Here is a 17,081-nt window from a genome sequence, read left to right on the forward strand (position 1 = left end):
TGTAGCCAAATTTAATTATTTTTACAACTGTTTTCATCATGCAATATTTTCATAAAAAATTCAATTATATCCGGTGGTCAGAGAGTCGCGCCCCGGCCCCGCAGCAGACCTGGGTTCAAATTCCGACCGGGCCAGTTCTCTGCATGTCTTCCCCTCTCTGCCCCACTTCAAATCTGTCTCTCCAAAATCTAATAAAAGAAAAAATGCTCCAAAAATAATCTTAGAAAAAAATAATTAAATTATACAGTCACACCAAAGTAATCCGACTCAATTATCACTTCTGCCTCACTAGATTGTGTGGTGGTGTGTCTACCTGATCATTGAGGGAGATTATTTGTGTGTGACTCTAATTTATTTTATTTTTTAATTAAAATGTTAAATGAATTAATTTGTCTGCCTTTAATAATAATTTATTATATTTAAGACTTTTATCAGTGTCACATTAAGTAAGTGCAGTAAAATAGTGCTATAAAATGCATAAATGTCACTTTGAAATGCAATGGATTGTAAACAGTTACATCATATACTAGGATGTAACTGTTTGCTTTGCAACTGGGTGCTGGACTTCCTCACCGAGAGGCCACAGACAGTACGAGTCGGCAATAACACCTCGAGCAGCATCACACTCAGCACTGGGGCCCCCCAACGCTCTTCACTCTGCTGACTCACGACTGCACACCAACCTACAGCACCAATCACATGGTGAAGTTTGCGGATGACACCACTCTGGTGGGTCTCATCACTAAGAACGATGAGACCAACTACAGGAAGGAGGTCAACCTTCTGACCACGTGGTGCAGCAACAACAACCTCCTGCTGAATGTCAGCAAAACTAAGGAGATTGTTGTTGACTTCCGGAGACGCCACACTGAGCACCCACCACTGACCATCGATGGTGCTGCGGTGGAGCGAGTGAGCGGCACCAAATTCCTGGGGGTGCACATCAGCGACGACCTCTCCTGGACCACCAACACTGCATCACTGGCGAAGAAAGCCCATCAGCGCCTCTACTTCCTCCGCAAACTGAAGCAAGCACGAGCCCCCCCATCCATCATGTGCACATTCTACCGAGGCACCATTGAGAGCACACTGTTCAGCTGCATCACCGTGTGGGGCGGGAGCTGCGCTGAATACAGCAGGAAAGCACTGCAGCGCGTAGTAAACACAGCTACAAAGATCATCGGTGCCCCACTCCCCTCCATGCAACACACATACAACACCCGCCTCACCCGAAAAGCGACCAGTATTGTGAGCGAGGCCAGCCATCCCGCTCACAGTCTGTTCACCCTCCTGCCCTCTGGAAGAAGGTATCGGACCCCTGCCCGCACCACCAGACTCAAAAACAGCTTCAGGGCTGTCAGATAGCTGAACCCCCCCCCCCCCACACCGCCTCCTTTCTGCCTGCTACACTCTGGACTAACTAGGACTCACTATCACTACACACTTACAGACTGATATTGCTGCTATTTTTATTTTTGTTTTTAATTAACGACTGTCTTTTTAAACTGAATTTGACTGCCTTTTTGCACAATTAATTATTTATTTATTTATTTATACAGAAACTCCAGTATTTTATATTTTATTTTATATGTCATTGTCTATCTTTAGTGTTGTCTCGTATGTTTGTTGTTTGTGCCTGTGCACTTTTTACTTTTTATATGTTCATGGGGGGAAACGTTTTCTCGATTCCCTTACATGTCTTGTACATGTGAATGTGTTGACAATAAAGCTGACTTTGACTTTTTACTTTGATGTACGGACACTAGCTTGGATATAAAAAATAATTGTGATTAAGTACAGTGTTGTCTCACAGTAAATATGTAAGGGTATAATCATTATTAAATCTTATTCTAATGGTAAAATATTTACTTTCAAAGAAGAATTCATGAACTCCCACCCTTTAAATAAACAGACCAGAGAGCAAGAGAAAAAAAAGAGAAAAAGTTTTAAAATACTTAAAATAAATAAAATGTTCTCTTACAAACTACAAAGTCTGGAAGTGGAGATGCAGATGCAGTCAATACCAAAACAATGCTATTTATCCCTATTTTAATTTCATCTTTTGAGCTAGAGCCGTTCTACCAGTGGAAAACATTTTTTTTTCCAATTACAGAACACATTAAAAATGATAAATAAATTGGAAGAGGGAGCGTTGAATGCCGCTTATTCTGATCGCATCCTCGTTTCTTTCATCTTTTGTTCGGTCAGATGTCAAAACAAATTTCCTGCTTTCCTGGTTAATTGCTCAGCTCATGCTGCTCATTTAAATATAGTGTGTGGGCAGTGTATTGCTCCTCTGATGTGGGATTTTGTTTTTGTTGCTCTTTTTTACCCCATTTATATGACATTTTTCTGATTGGAAACAATCCCAGAGAGTATGAATGGTAATGAGAAAAAGTTTGACAGTTATTGCTATTAGTCAACATTCAGCTACGGTAATTGAATTGTTCTTCACAAGTGGCTAAATAACGGTTGGGAGGCTCAGAAGTTCTGTGCGGTGACTCACTGGTTGTGAATGTGTCTGTGCGGCCCTGTCAGGAGCAGTATGTCTTCATCCATGACGCCATCTTGGAGGCCTGTCTGTGTGGAGAGACCGCCGTCCCTGTCAATGAGTTTGCTCTCACCTATAAGGAGATGCTGAAGACGGACTCTCAGAGCAACACCTCACCGCTGAGAGAGGAGTTCCAGGTAATGCACTACTCCCCTTACAAATAACTCCAACCTTAAAGATAACACATCTTTCTTTCTTTTGTTGCTCTCTATTGTGGGAGAAATTGTATACTTTTAAAGCTATCATTCAAAATGCACTCTTTCATGGTTTTTCAACATTAAAATGGGTCCCCGGGTTTGACTAGAGGCTCCCAAAGTATGAGAAAAAAACAGCCCTCTCTCTTTATCTCCATCTCCACCTTTCTGAAAACCTGTGTTCAAAAACATCTACATCCATCGATAGGCATGTGTATTCTTTTTGTCCATTCCTTTTATATCATACTGTCCTAAATAACAACTCCTACCTACAGAAAACCTCTCTGTGTAATGCAGTACAGTTTAGCAGAAGCAACAACTACATCTGACAAAGAGACCCCAAAGTAGAATCAACACCTCTCGCTGCAGAAATGTTTCGCCTGTTTTGCCAGCGAAAGCCGTGTCCAACAAAAAGCTGCAGCTGAGCCCAAGCTTTTTTTGTTTTCCATGCGCTTCAGAGCCAATAAATAAATATTGGTGAGAATTAGCTACTGGGCTAATTAAAGTGTGTGCAGTGTCGCTTTGCAACAACAAAACAAACAATAATTACCACTCAGCCTCATGCATTAATTAGAGTGTATTAACAAATCGTTCACAGACACCTGTGTCCGATTCCTGCTGTCTATGTCTATCACCCGTTAGAAAAAAGTTGAGAAAAAAATATATAGGGGATAACGGGGGAATGTGAGCCATCGGGTAATGTGAGACACCCCCTGTATATAGGCATTGGAACACATTTTTGGTCATGTGAGATATATGTTTTCAAGCCCCTCTCATCTCATAAAAAGTTGTGATTTCAGAACACACAATAAGACTTTAAAAACTACCTTCAGCGATTACAGTAACACTCTACTATGAAGATGGCATTTAACTTTTGATTGGTCACATTCAAATTTAGCATTCGGTATTCAGCCCAGGTCACTCCTCTTTTTCTTTTATACATTTGAATTAATGTCCGCTTCCCTCCAAACTCACTGATCACTCTGACACAACTGTGACTCGGTCCGTAGCCTCTTAATGAGAGCATTTCCATTTGCCCTTCTGAACACACTGTTTGCTACTGTAGAGTCTGTCGGGAGAAAAAGTGCTGCGCTGGTTAGAAATAAATGGGTAGTAAGCATAAGAGTGACAGCCACCAAAGGCCGAAGCTGCTTTTCTGATCGGTGCACATTAGACATTGAAAACATGTTGCTCAGCGGAAAAGTTTGAGCTTGGGACTAAGTACGAAGAATATATTTTTGATTTAACGGTAGTATTATATCGTCCAGCTAATGTTAATTACAATGTTAATGATTGGTGACCTTTGGCCAGAATGATTAGAAATTGTTCCTTTTCCACAATTACCCTCTCATGTGAGTTGTCCAATAAGACGGCCTCAATTAAAGCTGGGGTATATGATTTCTGATTGGTCAAAGTTAATATGAGCTGTACACCTTGACCAATCAGAGCGAGGCTCCGATTCTCTGTTCTTATTGGCTGTTGGGACTGTCCATTCACTTTGGCACCGACTGTTGGTGTAGAGCGTGTCAGGGAGGGACCATAGAGGAGGGACCAAAGAGAACAAGTGGAGCGGTTGAGGTATTTGGGGCCGATCCGAATAGTCCAATCTCCTAACCTATAAGCCTCCTTTCCTATAACTTAACCCCTAAACGTCATCGGGGTTAAGGAGATATGAAAGGTGCTTCCTATCGAACATAGGAAAAGACAGCACTGTTTCAAATTAATTCGACTCCACTTCTCCTAACCGACGTCATTGCACGACGGCGAGTATTGCTGACGTGAGTCACTAGCGTGAAACTACACTATTCTCCGAAAATGGACTACAACAAGCGCTCGTTTGATCCATGCGTTCTTTTCATATTGATTTTAATCAGGTTGTCGCCAACAGAGAGAATCACTTAGATCGGACTTGGCCAAGGGGAATATTTAAGGCCACTTGAATCCCAATTCACATGTGGAATAAAAAGAGGCTACACTTGAACTGCCCCCAGTAACTTCATTAAATGTGAAGTTGGTATTTTATTTTCTTATGGTGTAAATTGTGAGCTACTAAAATAACTATTATGATGTTGGTCTTTTATGAGTTCTTTATTATCTTTAGGGGGAGGGGGGGGTTTTGTTTTAGCCAAGTTAAATCTTCCTCTCTTCTCCTCTCCTCTCTTCTGTTTTACCCTATGGTTTTACCTCTCGTTCGTATTCGTGTAGAGTCGGTAAACTCCGTCGGTGGCCTGTTGCTTTAAATCTTGCGGTTCATCTCGATAGGAAAGGAAATTTCCTATGCAAAAAAGACTTGGCTCGGATTGGCCCATGGATTCGAATCTCTTTCCCAACTGCTATTTTCTCCCCAAATCATATACCCCAGCTTTAATAGCGTGACACAATGTTCCAGTTACAAGCTGTTCTATTCATTTTGTCTAAACCAATAGGGAGTCATTCACAATATGAAGCAAGTTAGATAATCAGTTCATTTGACTTCCCATTGCTTCGTAATGGGCATATTCATAATGTATGATATCGCGTGTAATGTGTTTATATCCACTAAGCCTTGCGGGGGTTTAAACTTTTAATTAATGTGTTTTAAAGTTTCCTGGAGATGATTAGAGTATATGTTCTTGACATTCAGGCTGTTTTAAGGCGACACTGCAGGGGGATAGGGTCAAACATTATAACTTATAGATATCATGGAACTTTGCTGGTTGATTTCTGACATTAAAAACAATTACTCTGTATTGTAGATGCATTTTGTGCATGTTTTTTTAAAGGAAATGTCTCATAAATCAGACAAAGAACAACTGAACAACCCTTCTGTTATAACCTTCAGAATAGTGCTAAGTATGATTATGGAAAGTTTACTTGATGTAAGTGCTTTAGAAGTTGAGATCTTTGATTCAGGCTATTAAAAAAAAACATGCGGAGATAATGTCCGTTAAAGATGGTTGTATAGGAGAAATATACAGACGCAAACAGACAAGGTTTAGTCGAATAAACATGTACATTTTGGACCATTTTATTTATACTAGTATGAAAGAAGACATGTTATATAAGCAAAACAGAAACAATATTTAAGTGCCTAAGTGGAGAATTTTTCATTGCATCTGTCCATTACTCTTTGATCTGTTCCTCTGAGTCTGTCTCCTCTTATCACAATCTCCATTTTCATTTTATCTTTGCATTTTATCTCTGCGTAAACACATCCACACACACAGACACACACACACACACACACACACACACACACACACACACACACACACATTCACGCTTGTACACACCCGGCTATACTTGTGAGGACACTCATTGTAATAATACATTCCCTAGCCCCTTCCCCCAACCCTTACTCTAACCCTAACCTAAACCCATATCTTAACCTTAAAATCTAGTGTTAAGCCTCAAACAGCCCTTTAAAGGCCTGTCCCAATTGAGAACCAGACAAAATGTCCTAACTTTCGAAAAAATACCTAATCATTAAAACTAATAAATGGTTGTTACAAAAAGTGTTGTACAAGTACACACATACGCCACACTTTTTTTTAATGATCTTTTCTGCACACTCTTTTCAGACTCTGAATTCGGTGACTCCACACCTGGACGTGGAGGAGTGCAGTGTCTCCCTGATGCCCAGGAACCGTGAGAAGAACCGCAGTATGGACGTGCTGCCTCCAGACCGCTCCCTGGCCTTCCTGCTCACCTCAGAGGGAGAGAGCAGCAACTACATCAACGCAGCGCTGGCCGACAGCTTCCTCCGGCCTGCAGCCTTTGTGGTGACGCCTCACCCACTCCCTGGGACCACCACAGACTTCTGGAGGCTGGTGTACGACTATGGCTGCACCTCCGTTGTCATGCTCAACCAGCTCAACCAGTCCAACTCTGCCTGGGTAAGAAAAGAGGTGTCTACAAGTTCTATTATTGCCACACAACCGATTTCTAAAATGTTTGCACATTTATATGACTTAGGATCTCAGACTTCCATACACCTTTATATTTCCAGCGATGAAGTAGGTCTTTAAGAAAATATGAGGATATGGGGCGTTAAGAGCGCCTGGGCCAATTTCTTACCACTTCCAAGAACTGTTTGGCAAATAGTATGTTGAAGAGAGTGTGTTGAAACACAATGCAATCTAAGTGAAAAAGCTGTCGGACTCCCTCTTAAGTCACGACTCTTCTTCAGAGAGCAAGTCATCCACCTTCAGAATGCTTTTCAAGTCTGGATACTCTCAAAGACCAGAGCCCTGTTTCAGGTAGCAGGTTTTACAAACTCTGGGTGTAATCCTGCGCTCTGAGTTGCTCAACTCTGGGTTTTGGGTTTCAGAACAGTGGATCAGCATTTGGTCAATCAACTCTGAGCATGTTCACTCTGGGTTGATCGCGTGCGTAAAAGCCATCGTCAATCGATCGCTGATAACATGATTCACCATGGAAACAGTAGAAACAAATGATTGATCCTCCCACTTCTCAAAAAAAAATAAAAACACTTCTCTGCTCCTCCCACTAGAGTAAGAAATATTAACGAATGAGTTTATGGTATGGGGAAGAATTAACGGGGATATTATCTCATAACTCTGATCTAATCACCTCGGCCATTCAGAAAAACAATGGAGGGGGGGGGGGGTTTAGAATCATTACGCTTCCGTATGAGAAGCAAGTCTATTTCAAGAATTAAGTTACGCATATCAGCAGCAGCAAAAGCTGGCGCCGCAAAGCATTGCTGACAGTGTTTTATATTCGCTGTATTATGTAGGCAAGCTATAATAAGCCTACTGTGCAGTAAACAGACTGTCGCTTCTTTTAAATGAGGAGTGAAAGACATTAACGTCAGACACATTAGATGACAGTTTCCATTGTAGAGCCTGATTGTTTTATTACCAGATTCCTTGTCCTCTAGTGATCACAGTTTAAATTATTATATTATTTCTATATTCATATGCGGCTATTTAACGAGGCTCGTCTCTGACTTTGGGATGACACAAGTGAACAGTAACGATCGCGTCCAGCCCCAGCCGCAGAATTACATTTCAACCTGACATAAATCTGTTAAGTGGCACAGACGTTAAAAAATCCCTATTAATAAAAAGAAGAATGATATAGGCCTACATACAATACAAATAGGTTTATTAATCTGAATGTAGAACATGTTCACGATGTGTAAGGTGGCTGCCATGAACGAACGAGGGCTGAGAACAAGGCTACTGATCATAATATAAATGATTGATCAAACGTAAAATCATCAGTAGGCCTACATGATAAAAACATCCCGATGGAGACATCTCGATGGAGATTTCTATGGATTGATTTTGCTTTAAACTGTACAGGGACGCGTTGTAACAGTGACTCTTTCTTCAGTCGGAGCTGCAGCGTAACAAACTCAGGGTAGGTCTAACCACCTCCCGAGCAGGTTAGACCCACGGCGTATGTTGCCGCAGTAACTGGCTACCTGAAACGGAAAACCGAGAGTTTCCACTAACTCAGAGCGAACAAACTCTGGGTTGCCTCAAAACCAGCTACCTGAAACAGGCCTCTGGAGTTCTAAATGTGTAGATGGCAAACACACATTTGTATCCCAGCTCAATTTATGCTGGGCTTACACTAAAGGACTTATAAAAGACTTTGAAAAACTCACAGCTGAAGACAACTAGTCATTAGTTCTCAGTCACAGACTGAGATTTTGAAAAGACAGGGGGTCTCATATTGCAAGACTACAACTAGATTCCCTTTGAAATGAATATTATTTCCAATCCTGCTACTGGGGATTAAAAGTGATTTCAGTCAAATAAAAAGTATTTTTTTAGCAGGTAAAATGGACTGGGTGTATAAACAACTATATGCCCTTATCATGTAGGCTGTGTCATGCATGATCACGTTAAAAACTGCAAACGCGATTGTGTTGGAATGGGGTCTATGGGGTTAAATTGGAGAACAGGAGCTAATCCTCACTTTGAACTAGAGGCCGCAAACGTTTGGTTTTTTGTCACCGCCTGAACTGTCCACTGTCATGTTTTTTTTTTTTTTTTTAACATGAACATGACAATATCGTTGGACGAACCAGATGCATTGTTTTCAGTGTATTAGCATAATGCTAGTTTTCAACACCTGTCCACAGGAGGCTTTAAAAAAAACTAAACAAGACAGAAACAAGATCAAATACTGATGAGGGCAAACCTGATCATTAAAAGAATAAAAATGCTTCATTTAAACAAATGGTTAAAGGATTCACGCTTGCTTCAGCACTACGTATTAACACATTATTCATCTGCTTCTAAATGTATGAGATGATCTGCAGATTCAACATCCATCAATAAACATGGCTGTTCATCTCATCATCCTTTGAGGTGTAACATTTGGGGCGACTGTGGCTCAGTTGGTAGAGTGCGTCGGCTGATGATCAAAGGGTTGGAGGTTCGATCCCCGCCCTGCCACCTGTGTCATGGTTGTTGTGTCCTTGGGCAAGACACTTCACCCACTTTGCCTTGTGTGAATGTCAATAGTTAGCCTGCTATCGGTGTATGAATGTGTGTGTGTGAATGGTAACGTGGGAAAAGAAAACATGTCTTCCTTGCAAAAGAGTTTTCGGTCTCAATGGGATTTACCTGTATAAATAAAGGTTAAAAAAACAAAAAAACAACAACATATGGACAGTTCCTGGTGACATGTGATCCACGGCAGATAAGAGCTCAGTGAGGACAGAGCCATCTCTTGTTTGTTAAGCTGCTGCCGTGACAGAAAGCTTCACTCACTGCGTTGAGGCCCGTCCATGTGATTTGCCCAGGGCCATCATCGTGGCATTAATGCTTGCTTATCGTTCCCTGCCATGTTTGCTCTTGCGTGGGCTGAGTTCCTCTGTCTCCCTATCTCCACCCTGCCAACATGTCATGTTGGATTCCTGCTCAATGTTTCCACCGCGCACGACAGCTGGAACATTCCATTTTCCCTCTGTCTCACTTCTGTTTCCACTTTTTCTCCTGATCTGGTGCTGCCTGTCTTCTGTCTGAATGTATAAAAACTAGGGCTGTCAATTGATTTTTTTATTAATCGCTGAATGTTAATAATTAATCACGATATTAAGGTATATGCAAAGAGACGGCTCGGTGCAAGCCGACAGAGACAGTGAGCGAACAGCGCTGGCTGCGGCAGCTACGTGACATCGAAGCAGTGGGACACAGTGTAGCCCACTAATTAATTTAATGACGAGGAAAAACACTGCGCTCACATTTTTCGCCGAAACACAAGACTCTCTTCACTCTTGCCGAGGTGACTACACACGGCGGAAATTATTCTTTCGACCAATCAATGGACGGCAGTGTGTAGCTCCGCCTTTTCGGCACCCTTTCAGGCGGCTGGTACCCCAACGGAGGAGTACCAAAAATGGGAGCGGCTTAGAGCGGTTAGGCTCCTACCCAACTTTTGGCAAATGGAAAGCCAAAATAACCGGACCAAACCGCTCCGACCCGACCCGCTCTAGTCGGTGGAAACGAGGCATAAGTCTGCTGTGACGAGGACTGAGCCTATGGGAATGTGTTCTAAAGACCTGTTGCCCTCTTCTTTCCACAGCCTTGTCTGCAGTATTGGCCTGAGCCAGGCCTGCAGCAGTATGGACCAATGACAGTTGAGCTTCTGTCCAGGACGGCCGACGATGACGTCATCATCCGTCTCTTCAGTGTTCAGAACATCACTCGGGTAGGTGCAGCCACAGCACAATGGAACAGAGTGCCTTGGTCCTTCACTGGATTTGCTTTTATGGTGCATCTCAAACAATTAGAATATCAATGAATATTTATTTTTCGTAATTTCATTCAAAAAGTGAAACTTTCATATATTCTACATTCATTACACATGAAGTGAAATTAATCTAGGATTAAACTTTCTTTTCAGTTGTTCAACATTTTTGTAATATAAATACTTTTTTTAATTGTTTTATGTAATATTCATATATTTTGAGATAATGAGGTTCATTTTATTCCATGAGCTGTAAACCGTAATCATCAAGATAAAAACAACAGGAATAACTGACATATTTCAATTTGTGTGATAAATATGTGAAAGTTTCACTTTTTGAATGACCTTTTCCATGATATTACAATGTATTTAGATGCACCTGCATATATGGTTAATCAGTAGCCACCTCTTGTCATACATGGAAATAATCATTTTTTAATATCTAAACAAAAAAATGGCAAGGAGTGAACACCATTACAGGTACAGCAGTAAAGTCCACAATGCAATCCAAACCCCATCTACATGTGGTTGCTTTATGGTTTGCCTGACAACCATGTTACCTGGCTGAGGTTAGCGCACACATAATTAATATGCAACTGATCATTTTGACTCATTCTGTGATCCTGACTGTCTCAGCTGGTAAACACGGCCGACAAAGCCCTACAGTAGTCAGCTCTCTCTGGTTCTTACCATTCAGCTGACGTGTACGCCATGTTTATCACGCCTTAATGAGACCATGAGTTCTGTGTGAACTAACTGTGTGCTAAAATCTCTCACAAGCTTCAGACCACTTCACACATTGGGTCTTTTTCAGTCAGCACATTTGTTTGGCTAGACGTGTCTCGCACCAAATCAGAAGGCAACTCTGAAGGGGTTATTGCATCACCTTGGATTTCCAGTGTTTCTTTAGTCCAGCATACGTCACCTCAGGGAGGCCGGGGGAAATATAGAACACATAAATACTCTAGATCACATGTGTCAAACTCAAGGCCCGCGGGCCAGATGTGGCCCGCAACATGTTTTGATATGGCCCGCGAATCAATTCGGCCGATTTGAATCAATTCTGAAAAAAAAAAAAAAAAACATTATTTTTATTTTATTTTTTTAATGGAGTCTGTGCCATATCTGCACGTCGCATACACTCCCAACTGTTAGGAAACGTACGTGGCTTACAGCTAGGAATGTGCTGAAAGTTCCACAGCTCAGGATTTTAAGCCATGAATTGATGAACTTGCATCTAAGAAGAGCTGCTCACTCCAGCCGCTAGGGTGCAGCCAAAATAAAAAAAAGCTGATTTTAGCAACGTGGGAAATGGTAAATGGCAATCTTGCTTCACCGCTATTAATGTTTCCTCCAGTGCTTTATGGCAAAGTAAAAACCAAAAAAATTATAATAAAATTAAAAAAAAATTATTTTTAGTGCTGAACAATTAATGTACTAGCAAGCGCGGTGTGTCTGCGGCTCTGCGCGCGAAACGAGCAGGAGCATGCTAGTGTAGGCCTACAAGATTTATTTTCTAATTTTCCATGCTGCTTTATTTTTATGTTTTAAATTGGGAAAAACTTATTCCAAAACAACCAATATTGTATTTAAAAATAAATCAAAACAGTGTATTTTGTACTGTCTGCATGTTTGCACAAAATGTGTCCCTGTACATATAATAAACAAAATTGGACAAAAGTGCCTGTAGTATTTGTGTATTCAAATAAACAGTTGTTTATTTCATTAGTGCGTATTGGCATCTTTGAGCAAAATACCCCCGCGCCGCACCTCTTATTCCCATGGCCAGCAGCAACTTTTACTAAAACATTTCCTGGAGGGTACAGAGATCCCTTGTGACCCGTGATAATGTAGGTTACATATGTAGGCTGAGTTATAAAGCATATAACTGAAAAATAAAACTATAGATTTGGAGTTGACATATGTACGTTATTTTGCCATTATTTTACTGGTCTGGCCCACTTGAGATCAGAGAGGCTGTATGTGGCCCTCCAACCAAAATGAGTTTGACACCCCTGCTCTAGATGTTTAAAACACTGGGTAGACAACCTATATTACTGTATGCCCTGTCTATGCATTAGCAATGTTTCACATTAACTAAACTCAACTGGGAAAGTTTTCGCTTACCTAATTCAATGGAAGGATGTAATTGTATGTAATGTATGCGTCAGCCGCGGCTGACGCATACATTACCGCATTAAAGCAACCACATACATTACCGCACCGCCCCCCCTCCTCTCCCCCAAAAGAAAATAAAAATCGTTTTTTTTGTGTGCTTGAGGCAACTAAACTATTTAATTTTACTTAAGAATGCACACTGAATTTATATTCTGGCACTGTATTAACATTTCATGGCGAAATTCAAGCTCTAAACTGACTCATTTAACTTCTACGGGCGCCAGTTCACGGCGCCCCAAACCCTCGTTCACTCAGAGTGGCCCTATCAATTTCTATTGCCGTTTTAACGGAGGGTTTGGGGCGCTGGGCATTGGCGCCCAGTAACTGGTTACCTGACAAGCCTGTCATGATGGACTGTGAACACTGGCTTTGGACTAGCTCTTTGTTATATTTCAGGCCAGACTGGGCACGCTCAGATGCAAACAGTACTTTTTGACGCAGATCGAGCACTCGGACCAGAAAATCTAGTGGTGTTTCCGCAGGTCCCTGTACAGCTTGTGACAGTTGATGGTACAATACAGTCGCATCCTGTTCTGCATAGTGAGCTCTGAGGATTTGTCTCAGGGTAGCAAGGGTAAGGTTATTTTTCCCCTCTAAATAACTCCTCAGTTTCAATCCAGGCCTCACAGCACGAATAACTGCTTCCACAATTTCAAATTCAGGATAGCATTTTCTTAGCCCACTTTCAATCTGATGTTCCAAGAGTGTCTTTTGAGGTTGACTCACCCACAAACCTATGGTGGTGTGACGCACACAAGACATATGGTCACAATTTGTGTTTATGTATTAATTTGATCAGTGATCATAATCACTTGTTTCCCAGCACTTGCTGATGATTTATTTCAACTTTTATTATCTTATTCAGTCTTTGAAGGCTTGTACTTCTGGGTGTGATACCGATTAACGCCAGAGAGAGAGAGAGAGAATGTTAACTTGTGTATAATTCTCAATTGTTATTGATGTATTTGCACTTTTAATCTTGCTGAATTCTACAAGGCAAATAAATTAAGTTAAAACCTAGTTCCCCTGCCCCATTTGTCTTTGTAAGGAAATGTTTTATTTTGTCTTTATTATTTTGTCAGAATGCACCAGAATGCTAGCCTGGCATTCCCAGACCTGCCACTAGGCGCTGGCAAATTAAATTTGCTGCGCGTGTTGGTCTGGAGACGCTCCGTTGAAGCTTATCAAGACTACCAGAAATCTGGTATAACGTTTCAATTGGTTCTATCTAATATGGGCGCGCCAGAGCCCTTTATATGGTGCTCTGGGGAGGACGTAACCGGATGACGACAGTGACGTGCATGCGACGTCGAAGCTGTGATAGTAAACATCAAAGATGGCTGCGGATATGTTGTGTGAGTTTGAGACTGCTTTGGCCTCGACCCTTAACGAATTGGAAGACGGGACTCATAGCTTTCACTAGCAAGTAAGTGGAATGTTCTGTTTTGCCGACCGACAACGGCAAACGTTTAATTGAACAGTTTAACAGCTGTTCGCTAAACGAACGGGGCTTACGTCACTTGTGCATCGCTCTGATTGGTTGTAGTGCTATCCAACTGCGTGCAGTGGCATTTGAAATGCACGAGTAGGAGCCGCCCCTAGAGTTGGAAATTACTATTGATCGTCGCCAGACCCTCTATCGTTCAAGATATCAGGGTCAGGATTTCCAGGCTACCAGAATGCTTCATTTGTATGTGAAAATAATAAAAAAAATATTCTGGAGGAGGATCCCCCCAGACTCCTCTACATGGGTTTGGTTTATAAAATTGAAGCCCCACCTAAAAGAAAATTCACCAGCCGCCACTGGTATGCGTCTTCACAGTAAGGAAACAAACTGTAGGATGTAAGTGTCAACTTTGAATCACTAAGTTGTCTTGATTTGACACTTTAACAGAGTGTCAAATCAACAGGGCTGTGTACAGTAAATGTTCAATTTTCTCATCAAATGAGGTGTTTTTTCTTGAATGTGTAGCAGTGTAGTAGGCATGACAAGCCAATAGTCAGCGGTGACACTTAGCCTAGTAGATAGCTTTTCCGGTACAATTTGATGCATAAAACCTTACTGTAACCGAAAATTAATGCCATTAACGTTCATAAAGCGGTTGGTGTAAGCTTGTGTTAAAAGTATTGTAAATTACAAGCTTTCTGTCCTCTTATTTCACTGCATTGAACTCATGAAAACAGAAGACATGCTGATAGTGAAGGGGCTTTGTGAGCGGCTACTTTCCTGTTAGGCGTACTTCAAAATAAAAATCGACTCACGTTTGTCCAGTGAAATGCTATTAATGTTTAGCCAGTGAAATGCTTTTACTGTGAAGCCGTAGCCTTAATGCTCCTTTTGTTGAACAGTAACTTAACCGCTGTGCGCTGAACTATGGATAGTGTTTTTTAATGTAAAGAGAGCTGTGTCCCTGGCATATAGAAGCTACACACGTTTATTTTGCTAGAAAAACCAGCAGAGCACAAATCTTTCCCCAGAAAAAGTGGCTGGTGGTCTCAATAACTTACTAATCGCTTAGACTAAATTGGCGAGTGTTATATTTGAGCCCTGCACGACACTCTCCGCTGATCACAGTGATGGTGCCGCGGAGACACCTTTCATGTTATGTTGTCTTCTAACTTTATAACTCGCGTGTGGGTATTTTGACAGCAAATGTTATAGACTACGCATACGTGAAGTGGAGCCGTGACGTCAGCGTTACCAGGGAAAATGGTTTCGTGTTTACAAGAAACCAAAACCGTTGTGTTTTCCAAAAAATTCTCCCTGTGAGTAGATCTCAAAAACTTGCGGTTTCATGCCTGCGTTTGCTGTTTTCATGTAAATGATATAGTGCAACCGCGAAAATATTTTCGCGTATGCACCGTTTCGTGTTGTCGTGTAAAGTGCCCCTCAGGTTCTACCTCAGCATAGAGCTGCTGCAGCTACGTGTTGATTTCTGAGGCACTTCCTGACACAGAACCAATTCATTAATGTTAAAGAGGGTTAATGTTAAAGAGGGTTAAGAAGCCTGATACTAATATAATGGAGACCTGGGTCCCAGGCGGCAGTGGGAATGATTTGCAGCATAATAAACCTGCTTTCTACTCTGCCCAGGCCCAGAAAAAAAGTCACCACCTGGATTTTACTAAGCAAATAGGCAAGAGCCCTCCATCGCTCAAAAACTGCAGTGATTAATATAAAAGTTATTTAACCCTAACTGTTGCAGTGAATAGCTTCTTATTTCTTAAACAACCATGTCAGAAGACATGCTGTGGTTTTGGAAAAGATGTAACTCTGTATCAGAGGGGTGAAATGATTGGCCTGCATAAAACAGAAAACTACTCAGGAGAAGATGAAACTACTAAAATTGTGTTAAGAACTGCCCAACGCATTCTTACAACCTGGATAGATTAGTGGTGAACCGTCATCTTTGAGGAAGAAATGTGGTCGGAGAAAAATCTTTAATGATCGTGATGGGAGATCACGTAAAATTAATGTTGGTTGAAATTATTTGGTGGAATCAAAATGTAAAATATCGACAGTAAAACTCCTGGCTATGTTTAATAGTGAAAGTAAGAGCATTTCCACATGCACAATGCAAAGAGAACATAAGGGATATGGACTACTGATGTGTAGCCTTAAAGAAAATCTGTATTTTAACAGTTCATTGCCTTGAATCTAAATATAGTTCAACTGTAAAACAGAAACTTGCCCTGGCTGGCTCCAAATCTTGGCCTGACTTAAAAAATTATCTTGCAAAAGTTGAATATCTTACTGTATATTCAATATTGTTGAAAGATGAACTTGCTATTGCGGTTAAATTGCACAGCCCAAATTACAGTATGATTTATTTTTTACTGAATGTGCTTGTGAGTCTGTGTGTGTGTTTGTGGGGGGGTCCCATTTTACACTGTAGCCAATCTTCCATCACCCTTTGACCTCAGCAGTCTCCTGTAGATTTCTCCAGCTAGTTGAGCAGACATGTCCTTGTAGTGAAGCATGCTATAGTTGAAAAAACCCTCCTACGTCTAGTTCACCTCCTTACCCAACCCACACTGTGTCCTAAGCCCCCCTCCCCCCTCCACCACCACCAGAGGTTACCCTCCCTGCTCCACTCCTAACCCTTTAAGAATGACTTGACACCATGTCATAAGCTGTCCCCACATGGCCCTCTCTACAGGACGCACAGGAGACAGACGCCTCAGAGAAAGACACCAATAGACTCTGTCCCAAGAAGGAACGCCATTGTCCAGTAAATACATCAAAGGTGCTACTAGTATATGTATTAACATGAAATAAGAGTTATAAAAGGGTGTAGTAAATGTAAAAAGTGACACAATTGTAAAGATGACTGAAAGCTTTGGCCAGTTTATAAGACCAGTATGTTTAGTGAATTTGTAGATCTCTCACATTTAAAGATTAAAGGTACTTGGTGGAGTTTTTGCCCACTAGAAGTGCAATCTTTGCT

At 41.4% G+C, this 17,081-nt stretch overlaps 1 protein-coding gene across 1 annotated transcript in view; it reads left to right on the plus strand.

The window, feature by feature from the left end:
* ptprua (protein tyrosine phosphatase receptor type Ua) overlaps positions 1 to 17,081 on the plus strand; it is a gene marked incomplete at both ends in the record, with an annotated part of 279,645 nt that overhangs the window by 255,670 nt on the left and 6,894 nt on the right. The window contains 4 exons of the mRNA XM_080045126.1: positions 2,539 to 2,688; positions 6,306 to 6,620; positions 10,291 to 10,416; positions 16,794 to 16,850. Coding sequence (XP_079901252.1) covers positions 2,539 to 2,688; positions 6,306 to 6,620; positions 10,291 to 10,416; positions 16,794 to 16,850 — 648 coding nt within the window. The remainder of the gene's footprint in view (positions 1 to 2,538; positions 2,689 to 6,305; positions 6,621 to 10,290; positions 10,417 to 16,793; positions 16,851 to 17,081) is intronic.

The sequence above is a fragment of the Ammodytes marinus genome (genome assembly GCF_949987685.1).
Source record: "Ammodytes marinus genome assembly, chromosome: 17".
NCBI lineage: Eukaryota > Metazoa > Chordata > Actinopteri > Uranoscopiformes > Ammodytidae > Ammodytes > Ammodytes marinus.